Raw genomic sequence first — 16,908 nt, forward strand, 5'->3', positions numbered from 1 at the left:
CTAGATATCTTTCAAAGACGCTCCAGAGAATTTTCTCATCAGAGCTGAGGATTGAGGATTGGGGTTTGGGGGGGGGGGGGGGCACTTATTAGTAATGTGATTCCACGCAGCTCGAGATTGCATTGAAATATTGCGATGCACTTTCATCTACACTATGTTTTCAAAAGTATTGGGACACCTTCCTTTACATGCACGTGAACTTTAATGGCATCCCGGTCTTAGTCCATAGGGTTCAATATTGAGTTGGCCCACCCTTAGCAGCTATAACAGCTTCAACTCTTCTGGCCATCCACAAGGTTTAAGAGTGTGTCTATGGGAATGTGTGACCATTCTTCCAGAAGCCCATTTGTGAGGTCAGGCACTGATGTTGGACGAGAAGGCCTGGCTCACAGTCTCCAATCTAATTCATCCCAAGGGTGTTCTATCGAGTTGAGGTCAGACCAGTCAAGTTCCTCCACCCCAAACTCGCTCATCCATGTCTTTATGGACCTTGCTTTGTTCACTGGTGCGAAGTCATGTTGGAACAGGAAGTTGGGAGTATGAAATTGTCCAAAATGTCTTGATATGCTGGCGCCTTAAGAGTTCCCTTCATTGGAACTAAGCTCAACCCTTGAAAAACAACCCCACATCATAATCCCCCCTCCACCAAATGATTTGGACCAGTGCACAAAACAAGGTCCATAAAGACATGGATGAGCTATCACTTGTAATAGAAATAAGAATGACAGGTCCTCTTTATGTGGAGATCTGGGATCAAAAAGACCCCAAATCTCAGTTTACCTTTAAATGCAAAAGATCAAAAAACATTTTTGGTTTAAAAAAAAAATTGTTTACTTCTGCCCTACACCAGATGTGACAACACAACGTCGCTCTGGTCCTCCAAGACCATAGAGGCAATCAGAGACAATCTACTCTCTAACTGCCCCTGTGTCCAGCCGGGCCGCACCGTCGGATCGTTTCTCGGGCGCACCTGTGGAAAGGGTAAACCTGAGAAACATCAGCAAGCGGTGGGGTGGAGGGTTGGGTAAATGTCCTCTCCTGCCACTTCAGAAAGCAATCCAGTGGCTAATGAGCTTCTCAGATCTCTTACATGGGAAACAAAAAAACACTTGCAAACCACAAAGTATATATATGTATTGTCGGCAACTGGTCAATACGCCTAAGGCCTTATACAAGATGTTTCTTTCAAGGGATGCTGTGCTTTCTAATGAGAAAGCCCAGCACTACCTACAGGCTTGATCATTTGAAAAGCAAGGGGGCAGAATCCCTTCTCTGAGACATTCATTAGCCTGTGCAATCTATCTACTGCTATTTAAGTCTCTGGCTGAACTGTGAAGTCTTGTCAGCCTGCCAAAAAGCAGCGCTTTTCGCTTGGTGAATGCCACCTGCTGGCTGCAAGTGGTAAATATGAAATATTAACTATTTACTTGATTATTAGGAAATTGTATAAACGTAAAATGGTGTTTTAGCACTATAAATAATTATAATAATAGGAATACTAATTATATTACCGTATATACTCCAGTATAAGTCGTTCCGAGTATAAGTCGAGGCCCTAATTTACCACAAAAAAATGGGAAAAACTTATTGACCCGAGTATAAGACGAGGGTGAGAAATGCACAGCTACTGTAAGTGGAAAAGAGGGTGAACAATGCCCATTTGCAGCCTCACTGTGCCCATTTGCATGCCTCACTGTGCCCATTTGCAGCCATAGGTCCCCCGAACTTCAAACTCGGTAGTTAAGGGTTCCTAGATGCCCCCCTAGCTGCAGCCAAAATTTGGGGTCTCTGAACCCAAAGGGTCCCAAAATGACATTGCTGCAGATGGACACAGTTGACCGAATTTGGGGCCCCGTATCTTGGGGCCACTTAGTGCTAAGAACCCCAAATTTGGTGTGCAAACCCAGTGGAACTAGCACCATAAAATATCCAAAGCTGGGGCTTCTAGCACCAAGTGGCCCCGAGATACAGGGCCCCAAAAATCGGTTCAGAAAATGTCAAGCACTTTTCTGTAGCAGAGAATGACATTTTCCGAACCGGCTTTGGGGCCCCATATCTCGGGGCCACTTGGTGCTAGGAACTCCATCTTTGGATATGTTATGGTACCAGTTCCACTGGGTTAGCACACCAAATTTGGGGTTCCTAGCACTAAGTGGCCTTGAGACACAGGGCCCCAAAATCGGTTCAGAAAATGTCAAGCACTTTTCTGCAGCAGAAAATGACATTTTCCGAACTGATATTGGGGCCCCGTATCTCGGGGCCACTTAATGCTAGGAACTCCATCTTTGGATATGTTGTGGTACCAGTTCCACTGGGTCTGCACACCAAATGGGGTTCCTAGCACCAAGTGGCCCTGAGATACGGGGCCCCAAATTTGGTTCGGAAAATGAAATTTTTTGCTGCAGAAAAGTGCTTGTCTCGAGTATAAGTCGAGAGGGGCGCTTTCAGCACAAAAAAATGTGCTGAAAAACTCGACTTATACTCGAGTATATATGGTAATAATAAAAATAAATATGTATAGCCTCAACAGTACATGGCACCTGGTGAGTATGCATCCCCAGGGCATGGTCACATAATATGTGTAGTCACAAGACCAAGCCCAAGAATTGCACAGGGGTATATCACAGTGTTTTGTACCGTACCTCAACAATTTCCCTGAAGCCACCCCCCCCCCGATCATCAGGCAGTAAGTACATCTCCACCCGGTACTATTCTTCTTTTCTTGTTCAGTACATGTATATTGAAATTTGAAGGATCATGCCATAACATTATGACAGCAGAATAATAACCACACAATTAACATCAGTGCTTGAATTTCAGCTGGAAAACATATTGCAATCAAATGTTCATGAAATAATGATACAAGTGGGGGCAGCCTAATACCGTTAATGGACTCTGATGAGATGGGTATGATCTCCGGCAGCCTGTGCTAATTTGCACCTAATAATATGCCTGTTACATTGAGAGCCTAGAATGTAACATTCTGTGAGCAGAGAGGTTAACTAATGCTAAAAGCCTAAAGTGTGCAAATAAGGAGGAAAAAGCAAAATGGAGGGAAAGAAAGGAAATGGGGATGGGGGGGTCAGGTGTAATAAGGGGCATTCCCTTGACAGCAGAGATTTCACGCAATGGTATCTGAGACGCGGGGTCACATTCTATGTGACATCCAATTAAAATTAGAGACAAGCTTTGACTCAGATCTTTTGAAATCTTCATACAGAATCGTTTTTTTTTTTTTTTTAAATAAGATACTTTGAGTATGGGATTGATACGGCTGGAGGATTCCAAGCCCGTCGCATACCACGAGGGCTGGACATTAGGCACAGTAGGCCTGTGCCTAAAGGCGACAGAGGAAAAGTCAGAGCTGTTCCATGAATAGTTATAAAGATACACATTTTCATACCTGGGAACGTTTGAAAATCAGATTTCCTGAGAATAGCAGCAGATTAGGGGGGTGGGGCTAATAGTGGTGCGCTTAGGGCTCCACGCTGAATTCTGGGTGTGGCAAAATTGCACTAACAGTGTGAAGGACTTAAAATGTGAGCCTACAGTACAGGTGTAAGTGTCAGCAGTATGTAATGTACATAGTGCAGGGGTCCGGGGAGGTTATGTACATAGTGCAGGGGTCAGACGTGTAATGTACTGAGTGGGGGTCAGGTGTATGTCATGTACATAGTAAAGTATAGGGCGCCCCTTACAGTATAAGGGAAAACTTTGGATGGTCACCATGGCTGTGTTTGTGAAACTATTGAGCTGATGGACTAGTTGAGATCCCATCCTTCTATGGGCAAAGTGTGAGCCAAATCTGCTTCCTGAGTCTGTTAGGGTTCCAAATTCTCTTTACCTTTGCCCGTTCTCACCAAATATGCCCAAGTGTACCTAGAGCTGAATGACAACAGAATGGAAGCTATGCAATTTGTTGGAAATGTAAACTGGGATATAGTACATATAAGGAGAAACTTTGGATGGTCACCATGGCTGTGATATGCCCTGTACACACGATAGGATTTTCAGATGGAAAATGTGTGATAGGACCTTGTTGTCAGAAATTCCAACCGTGTGTAGACTCCATCACACATTTTCCATAGGAATTTCCGACACACAAAGTTTGAGAGCAGGCTATAAAATTTTCCGACAACAAAATCTGATCGGTTAAATTCCGATCATATGTGCACAAATCCGACGCACAAAGTGCCACGAATGCTCAGAATAAATTAAGAGATGAAAGCTATTGGCTACTGCCCCGTTTATAATCCTGATGTACGTGTTTTACGTCTCCGCGTTCAGAACGATCGGATTTTCCGACAACTTAGTGTGACCGTGTGTATGCAAGACAAGTTTGAGCCAACATCTGTCGGAAAAAATCCATGGATTTTGTTGTCGGAATGTCCGATCAATGTCCGACCGTGTGTACAGGGCATTAGTGAACCTCTAGAGCTTATGGACACAGTATGGTGATCCCTGTGCCTTGGCATGAAGTCATGGGATAGGTAGAAGACCTACAAAAAGTTGTTTAAAGCTTCAGTCCAATAGGACACAGAGTTTGACAGCACTTCCCTGGTCAGACACATCCCCTCTGGCCAGCCATGCCCCCTATTGTCCATAGCACTAGTCTGGGTGAGAGCACTTGTGATGAGGGATGTGGCCACTACTCATCTATGCAAACACAAAGCACTGGAGTGGCAGTGGGAACTTTACTGTAAAGCATTTCTGTTTAAAAAACTGCTAAAGATCATTACATATGGCAGTACAAGACCCTGAAGCGAGAATGAGACTTCAAACAGGCTTTATATCTGGTCACAAAGAATTACTGTATATACATCTTTAGATTACAGGCAAGCACTGTGGACTCCTTGACTGTGGCTCTTCTAGAGCTGATGGGCCAGTTGAAATGCCATCCTTCTATGGGTAAAGGGTGAGGCAAATCTGCTTCCTGAGTCTGTTGGGGTTCTGAAATCTCTTTACCTTTGCCCATTCTCACCATATATGCCCAAATGTATCTAGAGCTGAACAAGAACAGAATGGTAGCTATGCAATTTGTTGGAAATTTAAACTGGGATATAGTACATAATCATATAGAGGGGAACTTTGGATGGCCACCATGGAATCTCTAGAGCTAATGAACCAGTTGAGATCCCATCCTTTATGGGCAAAGTGTATGCCAAATGTACTTCTTGTGCATTCTTTACTTATATAATGCAAGGATTGTAAGTTCAGGTGTGGTACCAGTAAGGTCAGTATGGCAATACCCGTGCCTTGGCATTAAGTCATGTGATGGACAGAAGTCCCACAAGAAGCTTGTTATAGCTTGAGCCCAGTAGGCCGCAGAGTTTGACAATACTGCCCAGTGCACCCTGTAATCTTATGTTGCGTACACACAAGCGGAATTTCTGACAGAAAGAGTCCGATGGGAGCTTTTCATCATATATTCCGAACGGGTGTATGCCCAATCAGACTTTTTCTGTTGAAAATTCAGATGAAGTTAGATAGAGAACATGTTCTATATTTTTCCAACGGAACAAATCACTATCAGAAAAACCGCTCGTCTGTATGCTGTTCCGATGCACCAAAAACGACTCATGCTCTGAAGCAAGTACGAGACGGAAGCTATTGGCTACTGGCTATTGAACTTCCGTTTTCTAGTCCCGTCGTACGTGTTGTACGTCACCACGTTCTGGATGGTCGGAATTTGGTGTGACCGTGTGTATGCAAGACAGCTTCAGCGTCTGAAAAACCTTCAGAGTTTATTCCAACGGCAAAACCGGTCGTGTGTACAGGGCATAAGAGATCTGGTCGAACACATTCCCTCTGATCAGCCATGCCCCATCATCCTCAGTGCTACAAGTCTATGTGAGGACACTTGTAATGATGGGTGTGGCCATTACTCACCTATGGCAACACAAAGCACTGGAGTGGAAGTTAGGAAACACATTTATACTATGAGAAAATGTTTTTAAAAAAAGTTTTTCTGTTCAAAAACCATCAAAAAAATCATTACAAACTTTGGAACTTTGGATGGCCACCATAGCTGTGTTAGTGGAGTCTCTAGAGCTAATGGACCAGTTGAGATCCCATCCTCCTTTGGGCAAAGTGTGTGCTGAATATGCTTCCTGTGCATTCTTTACTCACAGTATATAATGCAAGGGTTGTAAGTTCAGTTGTGGTACCAGTAAGGTCAGTATGACAATACCTGTGCCTTGGCATTCAGTAATGTGGTGGGTAGAAGTCCCACAAGAAGCTTGTTATAGCTTGAGCCCAGAAGGCTGCAGAGTTTGACAATACTGCCCGTTGCACTCTGTAATCTCATAGATCTGGTCATACACATTCCCTCTGATCAACCACGCCCCATCATCCTCAGCACTACAAGTACTATGTAAGGACAGTACTCACCTACACTATGTCAGCACAAAGCACTGTAGTGGGAGAACAGGAAACGCATTTCGGCTGTGAGAAAATGTTTAAAAAAAAAAAAAAAGCATTTCTGTTCACAAACCATTAAAAAAATCATTGCATATGGCAGTACAGGACCCGAATAAAGTGTCAAATTTCAAATGGACTTAAAACCTAGTCACAAGGCATTGCTGTGTATAAAACTTTAGATTATAGGTAAGCACAGTGGACTTTCTAACTTTGGGCCTTCTAGAGATGATGGGCCAGTTGAGATAATTTCCTTCTGTGGTGCAGATCTGCTTAATGTTCATTCTTTTCCTACTTAATGCAAGTGTTATAAGTTCTGTTTTACCAGTAAGGCCAGTATGGTGCGATCCCTGTGCCTTGGCGTGAAGTCATGTGGTACTGTAGGTAGAAGCCCTATAAGAAGTTATGTAAAGCTTCAGTCCAATAGGATACAGAGTTTGAAAGCACTTCTCTGGTCTCGGACAGCCCCTCTGATGAGCCACGCCCCCTATTGTCCTTAGCACTAGTCTAGGCGAGAGCACTTGTGATGAGGGGTGTGGCCATTACTCATCTATGCAAGCACAAAGCACTGGAGTGGGAGGGCAGGAAACACGTTTACATTATGAGAACATTTTTTTAAAAGCATTTCTGTTCAAAAAATCTGCTAAAAAATCATTACATATGGCAGTACAGGACCCTGAAGAGAGAATGAGACTTCAAATAGGCTTTATATCTACTGACAAGGAATTACTGTATATAAAACTTTAGATTATATGCAAGCACTATGGACTCTTTGACTATGGCCCTTCTAGAGCTGATGGGCCAGTTGAGAGCCTATCCTTCTATAGGCAAAGGGTGGCCCAAATCTGCTTCATGTGCACTCCGTTCCTACTTAATGCAAGTACTATAAGTTCTGTTTTGCCAGTAAGGTCAGTATGGCAAACCCAGTGCCTTGGCATGGATTCATGTGACAGGCAGAAGTCCCACAGGAAGTTGTTAAAGCTTCAGTCCTGTAACCTAACAGAGCTGGTCAGACACTTCCACTCTGGTCAGCCTCAACCCCTTTTGTCCTCAGTGCTACAAGTCTGGGTAGGGGCACTTGTGATGAGGGGTGTGGCCATTACTCAACTATGCCAACACAAAGCACTGGGGAGGGAGGACAGGAACACATATTTACACTCGGTGAAGCGTTGTTTTTTTTTAGCATTTTCATGTAAATATTGTCTTAAAATCACTAAATATGGCAATGAGTGGCCATAAAGAAGAAAAATGAAACTACAATTGGGCTTTGATTCTGATCACAAGGGATGACTCTATCTAAAACTTTAGATTATAAAGCATAGCGGCTCTGACTTTGGCCATTCTGCAGTATTAGCTCCCAGCTCACAATAGCTGTACTCACTAGGCTTGTCTAGAGGTGGAAGAGGTCAGTCACTTGGATGAATTTGAACAACAGATGTCTGAATATCTGTACAGATAATCTTCTTATATCTGACATTTTGCTGCCAGGGAAAGCCCCCATTGGTGTGTAATTATGGAGATGTTGCCACACATCAAGCGTTAATACCCAAATCCCATGCAACACCTTCAATCAGTATGGTACACAGCATGAATGCACTGCAATAGAAAGTGAAGATTTGGTAGACATAGATGAAAAATATGTACTCATTCATATAATGCTGACACTTTTTCTGCAACGTTATGGAGGACTTGGCATGGGAGAATTCAATCTCAACCCTTATAAGGCGTTACTATCTAATACTACTACCACAGTCATAAATACAGACACCGGGGATGATATGAATGGAAGTATAAAGGAAGGCAAGGAAGGAAATGCATCACACAACATCAAATAATAATGTTACATACTATTTGGTAGTCAAAGTAGAGTAGAAGGAGACCTTTCAGCAACTTTACAACTCTGTATGAATAAACTCCTGGCATGTCACAATATACACCAATATTTATACTGTATATATATTGTGTGATAATTAAAATATGTTGTTATTATTATTTTTTATTATTAATATTATGAGTGTTGGTAATATTATTATTTTTATTAATATTCTTAACCGTATTAACCTTATTACCCTTTTAGCATTTTTATAATTCTTTGTAAGTAAACTACTGATACAGTATGTCACAATATACAGCAAAAATATATATATATGTTTTATTGGTAGGATATTAAATATGTTATTATTATTATTATTATTATTATCATTCTGAATATTAGTTTAAATATTATTATTATTATTTCATTGTTGTTATTTTTTTTAAAGATATTTTTAAATATATATACAGTGTGCACACATATAATCTAGTGGCTGCCACTGCACACATATCAGAGAGAAAATGGACCCAGGTGCACAGCAAAGCCTGTAGTACATATAGTCCAAAAGATAGAGCGGCACTCACAGGTCTTGAGAGGTGAATGCACAGTGAAGATGTTATTTCGATGTTTCGATGAGGCACGAGATCGTCCTGAGAAAGAGTGCCACTCTCTCTTTTGGAATATACTGTATATATTAATATAATATGATATTAAAAAAAAAATATATACATATATATAAATATATATATATATATATATATATATATATATATATATATATATATATATATATATATATATGTGTGTGTGTGTGTGTGTGTGTGTGTGTGTGTATTTATTTATTTATTCATTGTCTTTGTATGGTATTCAATTTTATTACGATAGTAATTTTATATATATTCATATAAAAAAATAATCAAGCATAAAGTATTTTATTATTAGTAGTATTATTATTGTTATTTTTATTCTTATTATGATTACTATTTTATATACATATATACTATCATTTTTTATTAGTGACAGTCTGCTGCTGGCAGGAGGAAGCATTTCCCTGGTCCCCCCCCCCGTGATCAGACTGTACATTGTAACTTTGTAGCAAGTCACAAGGTGAGAGGCTGCAGCAGGGGCTGATCTGTGTCAGACATTTCTGAATACAGCCAAAACCGCACAGATACCAGGATTTTACATGATTGTGTTCTCTCTGAGCCAGCTTTTCAGTTCAGGAAGTGGATGGTGACCCTGGATGATGCCTGAACAAAGATGGTGCTATCCTTCTGCAGTGAAAAGCAGGTGAAGGCATTGTCAGGGGGTGGAGTACTGTGATCTCCGTAAGAGATAATAAGTTAAGTCCACTCTAAATCATTCAGAAATTGCAGACGATCCATTGAGTAGGGCTTCTTAAGAGCACTTCACCCTCGGATAGACATTGAACCTTTTCCTGTAGATTATTTTATTGTAAATCTTCCAATATAGATTGACTTTTAGGGACATGCGCACCATATGAATGATGAGCGTCTTTCACCAAAAAATTAGGATTACGCTGTATGACCAGTCTAGATACAGAGGTTGTGTTCAGTAAACTGTTCTTTCGTGATGAAAAAAAAAAACTGTTATGTAACTGCTGATACCCGGCTGTGCAATCCCATCAGCCCTACTCATCCCTCTGCTGCACTTCTGTCTTCTGGACAGATGGAAATGCCAAAGATTGGCTCCCTGCCCACCGATCCTTGTCCAGGCCCAGGAGCCATGCCAATCTAAAGGAGTGTTGGGAATGCCTAATCTGATGTAATTCCTGCAAAAGATTTTATCAGGAAATATTTGAACTGGTGGTACTCCTAATTATTCCAGATTCAGGTACCAAGGAAAGCAAAAGAAAGTAAAAAAAAAACGAGAGTGTGCAATTTTTCAAAATTTTTTGGACTATTTTGAAAGAGCTAAAGCATTTTAAAGTGTGTTCATTTAGTAATATATCTGCCCCTCATTATCTCAATGTCTCTAATGACACCTCCGTTATTTCCCACTAGATGGAGCGTTTGATCGTGGCCATGCAGGACCCAGATGTCGGCATCAAAATGAGAAACCAGCGCTTGCTCATCACGGTGATTCCTCACGCCATGACCGGTGAGTCCAGTCACATCAGTGAAAAAAAAAAATCATAATTTTTTGTGTAAAGCCAAAACTTTTTTCTTTCCTGTCTGTTGAGGGACACAGGAATTCGGATCCTGTAGGTGGCAGTATAACCCGACAGTATATGACTTCCTGTGTGGCTTAAAGAGGAAGTAAAGTCTTCCTCTTTAATTGTATCTACAGGTAAGCCTATAATATGGCTTACTTGTAGGTACTGTAAATATTTCCTAAACTTGCACAGTTTAGGAGATATTTACTATATACACCACTGCCGACGTCATCGGCGCATGTGCACTCATAAAACGGCCCGCTTGCGCCATTTCTTCAGGGCCCGTGCCGTGACCGGCAGCAATCCACATGCATGCGTGGGAGTGACGTAATTGCGGCTCTGGCCAATCACCCCGCAAACCCGGAAGTAACTCCGGGAAACATGTCGACAGTGTGAGCGGTGTGCCGGCGCCAATCCAACGCATCATTCTAAGGTAAGTATTTCATAATGAGCTAGTATGTTATGCATACTAGCTCATAATGTCTTTTGTATTGCAGTTTTTTTTTTTTTTGGCGATTTATTTATTTTTTTTTTCTGGAGGTTTACAATCTCTTTAACCAGTTGCCGACCGTCCTATAGCCCATTTACTGCTACAGGGCGGACATGCTGCACAGGATCATGTATTTATATGTCATCCTGCATCTACGGGTATCGGGCGCGAGTGCGCGCCGCGGGAGGCTCGCTCCTGCCGTGATTCTACACAGTGGGAGCTGATCAGTGGGTCCCGCAGACCTGATGTCTGTCAGCACCCCCTGATCATTCAGAACACAGGCAGAACAGTGATCTGCCTATGTAAAGGCAGATCGCCATTCTGTCAGTAAGGAAGGCATGGATTCTGTGTTCCTGCAAAGCAGGGACATGGATCCATGCAATTCCCTAGTACAAGCACCTCCTACAACAGTAGTCATTGTCATGCTGGAAGACCCATCCAAGACACATCTTCAGTGTCCTGGCTGAGTTCTCATTCAAGATTTTACAACACATGGCCCAGCCCATTGGCCTCTTAATACGGCAAAGTTGGCCTATACCTTTAGCAGAGAAACAGCCCCAAAGCATAATGTTTTCACCTCTGTGCTTGACTGTAGGGATGGTGTTCATAGGGTCATAGTCAGCATTTTTCTTCCTCCAAACACGCAATGCTGTATCTTGGCCTAGGCCGACAAGGCCCAGGCCTAGGGTGGCACTTCCCCCGCCATGAAAAATAGCATTCTTCCATCACCTCCACAAAAAGAGTCCCTGCCGACTTGTGCTATGGGGTGTTATGGGGCGGAATGGGCCGGGGGGCAGGGTCCAGGAGGCAAATCGGTTTGGCGCCCCCATAAAGCGGCCGCACTGTTGCCTGCCGATATGATAATAGCGGCCGGTGAGGATGTTCAGGCAGAACGGCAATACAGTACTAGTAAGTGTGGCACTGGCAGGTCTTATAAAATGAGAAAGTCTTTTGTAAGAGGGCAACTTTTTTGTGGTTCCTTTGGTGTTTTATTGGCAGGTTTTAGCAGCCTAATGCTCCACCTACCCTCCTCTGCAGCATCCTTGAGAGGAAGTTACGATATGTAACTTCCTCCCAGGCTGCGTGTCAATAGCGCGGAGAAGAGAGAGAAGACCCCAGGTATGGCAATGCATCATTTCAATATATATCATTCATTTCTTTAAACATCCTTGAACGAATATATTGAATTGCATCATATACAATTAAGACTTTTAATTGTATATGATGCAATAATATTTTGGACCTACTCACCTATATCATATGTGCTATCACAATATGTCACTGGATTAGTAAGATTATTCCTGTCTTGTAAGATAGAGGGTAAGGGGTGTGGTTTACAGATGTCAGGGTGGGTCTTAAACAGGAAGGGGTGTGGCCTTGGCAGGAAGGGGGTGGGTCATATTTCAATTATGGGGTGCATGAGTTTAGTCAGGCCTAGGGCATCACTGTCAGCAACCATGAAATCAGACCGAGACAGAAGTACAGTTAAATCTTGTTTAATAATAAAAGTAAATAGAACAAATGTAGTCAAAACATAGCCAGAGTCCATGAACCGGAACGGATAGTCAGACAAGCCAAACGTCAGTGAGCCGGAGATGAGCGTTGTAAAACAGCAAGCAGGATGTGGAACCAGAAGGGATGTCAGCCAAGCAAGTCTTTTAACAGGAACACAGGAGATAGTCTCTGTGATGTTGACTAAGGCGAAAGCAGAGATCCTCTGGGCTGGACGGCTTAAGTAGGCAGGGCTGACGAGCAGGATATCACCAACAGCTGAGTAACTGTGGAGAGATAGGAGCTGGCAGTTAGCTGACACCAGATCGGCCAGCTCAGAGAAGGAGGGGCTGAGCCCAGCCCTGACAATCACAAAACCTAAATGCACTACTGTAAACATGGCGAGTCGAGTTAATGCCAAAGAGCTCAATTTTGGTCTCATCTTACCTCAGCACTTTCTCCCAGTCCTTCTCTAAATCATTTAGATGTTCATTGGCAAACGTCAGGCAGGCCTGTACATGTGTCTTCTTCAGGAGGGGGACCTTGCGGGGGCTGCAGGTGACTGTGGTCCCAACTGCCTTGAGATCATTCACAAGTTCCTCTCGTATAGTTCTGGGCTGATCCCTCACTTTTCTCATGATCATCCTTACCCCATAAGGTGAAATCTTGCATGGAGCTCCAGACCGAGGGCGATTGATGGTTATTTTGTATTTCTTCCATTTGTTAGTAATCGCTCCAAACAGTTGTCTCCTTCTCACCAAGCTTCTTGCTGATGGTCTTGTAGCCCATTCCAGCCTTGTGCAGGTCTACAATCTTGTCCCTGACATCCTTTGACAGCTCTTTGGTCTTTCCCATGATGGTGAGGCTTGAATGGAAGAATGAGATTTTGTGGACAGGTGTCTTTTATAGAACCAGTTGTCGTTAGGAGCACCTTCTTAAACTGACAGAACTAATCTGTGTACCACATGAGCACATACTGTAGTCAGTCTGTGGGAGCCAGAATTATTGTTGGTCGGTAGGAGATCAAATACTTATTTTACTCACTGAACTGCAACTCAATTTATAACTTTTGTATCCTGTGTTTTTTTCTGGATATTTGGTTAATATTCTGTCTCTATCATTTAAAATACACCTATGATAAAAATGATAGACTCTTCATTTCTTTGTAAGTGGGCAAACGTACAAAATCTGCAGGGGATCAAATAATTATTTTCCCCACTATATGCTAACGTACAGGGGAGAGACAGAGAAAAAAAAAACATAAATCCCTTAGAAGCAGCTTTCTTGAGATGCAGTGTGCCTGATCCCTCTCACTTTCCTCTCCAGAGACTTGAAACGTTTTTTTTTTATTTTTTGGGTAGATTGGTGGGAGCTCGCATTCCCATCCATGATATCCCTCCCCCTCCCTATTTTCATCATAGCGGGATATTGCAGGAAATCTCCCCAAAGGGACACCAGGGGGGCTCTTTCACACCTAGTGCATCAAGCTGGGTTAATCTGTATTGATCGATGCATTGCAGGCTCAATGCAAGGACACGGCAAATGCTACTGCTATCTGTGTTCCACGTTCACACCAAATCGTTGCCTTGGCGTGAGCTGGACATTCTGCATTTATTGGCAGCACACAAAAAACACATTACATTGCTTGTCAAAGAGTTGTATCGCACCATTCTGCATAAAATGTAACATTTTTAATTTAAGTTAAATTGAAATACATTTTTAAATTAAGGAAAAGAGAAAAAAAAACATTAAATTATAATTATAAATTATAAAAAATTATAAACTTTAAATAATAATCATAAATTATAAATGATAAATTGTAATTATAATTTATAAAAAAATATAAACTTTAAAATATAATTATAAATTATACATTTTAATTATCATTTTTTTTTCTCTTTTATTGGTTGAACTAGATATGTCTTTTTTCAACCTAACTATGTAAATTAAAGCGGAGTTCTGGGCAAAAATGTAACTCTGTTTGAATCAAAAGCACAGCCCCCTCTTGTTTTTGAATATTTTTTTTTTCTTTCTTTGGTGTTTCAGTCTCATGGCGCCGCGGCAAGGTACGTCACTTCCACTTTTTTTTGGTGCCCTCCTCCTTCGTCTGTTGCCTTCTAGGACCTGTGTGTGTGTCCCAGAGGATGACGGGACCATTCAGAAAGCGCAGCGCGATTTGTGCATGCACAGTAGGAAACAAGGCTTCACTTCCTGTTTCCCTTAGTAAGGATGCCGACGCCTGCACCCGGGGCCGATGGATGGGTTCGGCTTCGGGGGCCGACATCGTGGGCTCCCTGGACAGGTAAGTGTCCTTATATTAAAAGTCAGCAGCTACAGTATTTGAAGCTGCTGAACCATTTTTTTTTTCACCCAGGCTGAAACTCCGCTTTAAATTAAATTAAAATACATTTTTAAATTTAAGAGAAAGGAAAAAAAATGAATTCAATTAAAATTAAACATATTAAAAAAATTAAAACTTTTAATTAAATTATAATTAAATATATTTAAAACATTTAAAAATTAAATTATATTAAAATGAAAAAATATTAAAAACGTTAAAAAATGTAATTACATTTTTAAATTAAGGAAAAGGAAAACATTTTTTTTAATTCAATTAACATATTAAAAACATTAAAACTTTTAATTAAATTATAATTAAATATATTAAAAACATTAAAAAATTGATTTAAAATGAAAAAATATTAAAAACATTAAAAAATGTAATTACATTTTTAAATTGAGGAAAAGGAAAATAATTCAATTAACATATTAAAAATAAATAAATATTACAAATAATAATAAATAAATATTAAAACTTTTAATTAAATTATTATTACATATATTAAAAAATATTTAAAAATTGAATTAAAATGAAAAAATATTAAAAGCATTACAAAATGTAATTACATTTTTAAATTAAGGAAAAGGAAAACATATTTTTAAATTCAATTAACATATTAAAAACATTTAAAACTTTTAATTAAATTGTAATTAAATATACTAAAAACATTTAAAAATCGAATTATATTAAAATGAAAAAATATTAAAAACATTAAAAAATGTAATTATGTTTTTAAATTAAGGAAAAGGAAAATAATTCAATTAACATATTAAAAATAAATAAATAATAAAAATAATAATAAATACATATTAAAACTTCTAATTAAATTATTATTACATATATTAAAAAATATTTAAAAATTGAATTAAAATGAAAAAATATTAAAAACATTAAAAGATGTAATTACATTTTTAAATTAAGGAAAAGGAAAATTGTTTTTAATTCAACTAACATATTAAAAACATTAAAACTTTTAATTAAATTAATATTAAATATATTAAAAACATTTAAAATTGAATTATATTAAAATGAAAAAATATTAAAAACATTAAAAAATGTAATTACGTTTTTAAATTAAGGAAAAAAAATTAAATTCAATTAACATATTAAAAAACATTAAAACTTTTAATTAAACTATAATTAAATATATTAAAAATGTTTAAAAATTGAATTAAAGTGAAAAAATATTAAAAGCATTAAAAAATGTAATTACATTTTTAAATTAAGGAAAAAGGAAAATTGTTTTTAATTCAACTAACATATTAAAAACATTAAAACTTTTAATTAAATTATAATTAAATATATTAAAAACATTTAAAAATCTAATTATATTACAATTAAAAAATATTAAATACAGTAAAAAATGTAATTATGTTTTTAAATGAAGGAAAAGGAAAATTGTTTTTAATTCAATTAACATATTAAAAACATTAAAACTTTTAATTATAATTAAATATATTAAAAACATTTAAAAATTGAATTACATTAAAATGAAAAAATATGAAAAACATTAAAAAATGTAATTACATTTTCAAATTAAGGGAAAAAAACAAGCATAAACAGCACAGGTTCACGCTGTGCGCTGTAATTGATCCCCAACTCTTCCCCACTTTATTTCATTTCCAACATTTAACAAACTCCACTAAGGTGTAGAATTCATTGGCTCCCCTGGGGAGGATTGAAGGAAGATCTGATGTCTTGCGTTGGTTTTGATGCGTCCAGCTTCTGCCTTGTTACTGAGTAGACCCGGACCTGGTGCGAGGCGCAGAGACATTGATGTGACACACAGAATAGGATATGAAAGGGAAGGCTCCTTTTTCCTATATAGGATGTGTTTGTATTTCATGCTGCTTCTGGAAGATGAATAGTTCACACTAAAGGTTTTGCAGGACCCGGGAACACTAAAAAAACTATTGATCATGTAAGAATGCGCTGAGCTCATGGAATAAAATGTCCAAACCTAAAATATTCCGCTTATTAAAGTACAGAAGTCCAATCTCACCTCTTCAATTCACGCCAAAACTCTTTATTTTGTCTTGTATTAAAACTGACCCTCCCCCCCCTTTCTGTAAAATTCCCATCAGCACTAGGGATGAGCTTCGAGTTCGAGTCGAACTCATGTTCGACTCGAACATTGGCTGTTCGCAAGTTCGCCGAACAGCGAACAATTTGGGGTGTTC

The 16,908-nt window shown here is 39.4% G+C and overlaps 1 protein-coding gene across 2 annotated transcripts in view; it reads left to right on the forward strand.

Annotated features, from left to right (window-relative positions):
• Positions 1-16,908, forward strand: part of RGS11 (regulator of G protein signaling 11) — a 266,061-nt gene that overhangs the window by 15,330 nt on the left and 233,823 nt on the right. For both annotated transcript variants that reach the window (XM_073636325.1, XM_073636326.1), the window contains exon 2: positions 10,255-10,351. In XM_073636325.1, the coding sequence (XP_073492426.1) occupies positions 10,255-10,351 (97 nt within the window). The remainder of the gene's footprint in view (positions 1-10,254; positions 10,352-16,908) is intronic.

The sequence above is a fragment of the Aquarana catesbeiana genome, linkage group LG06 (assembly GCF_042186555.1).
Source record: "Aquarana catesbeiana isolate 2022-GZ linkage group LG06, ASM4218655v1, whole genome shotgun sequence".
In the NCBI taxonomy this organism is placed as follows: Eukaryota; Metazoa; Chordata; class Amphibia; order Anura; family Ranidae; genus Aquarana; species Aquarana catesbeiana.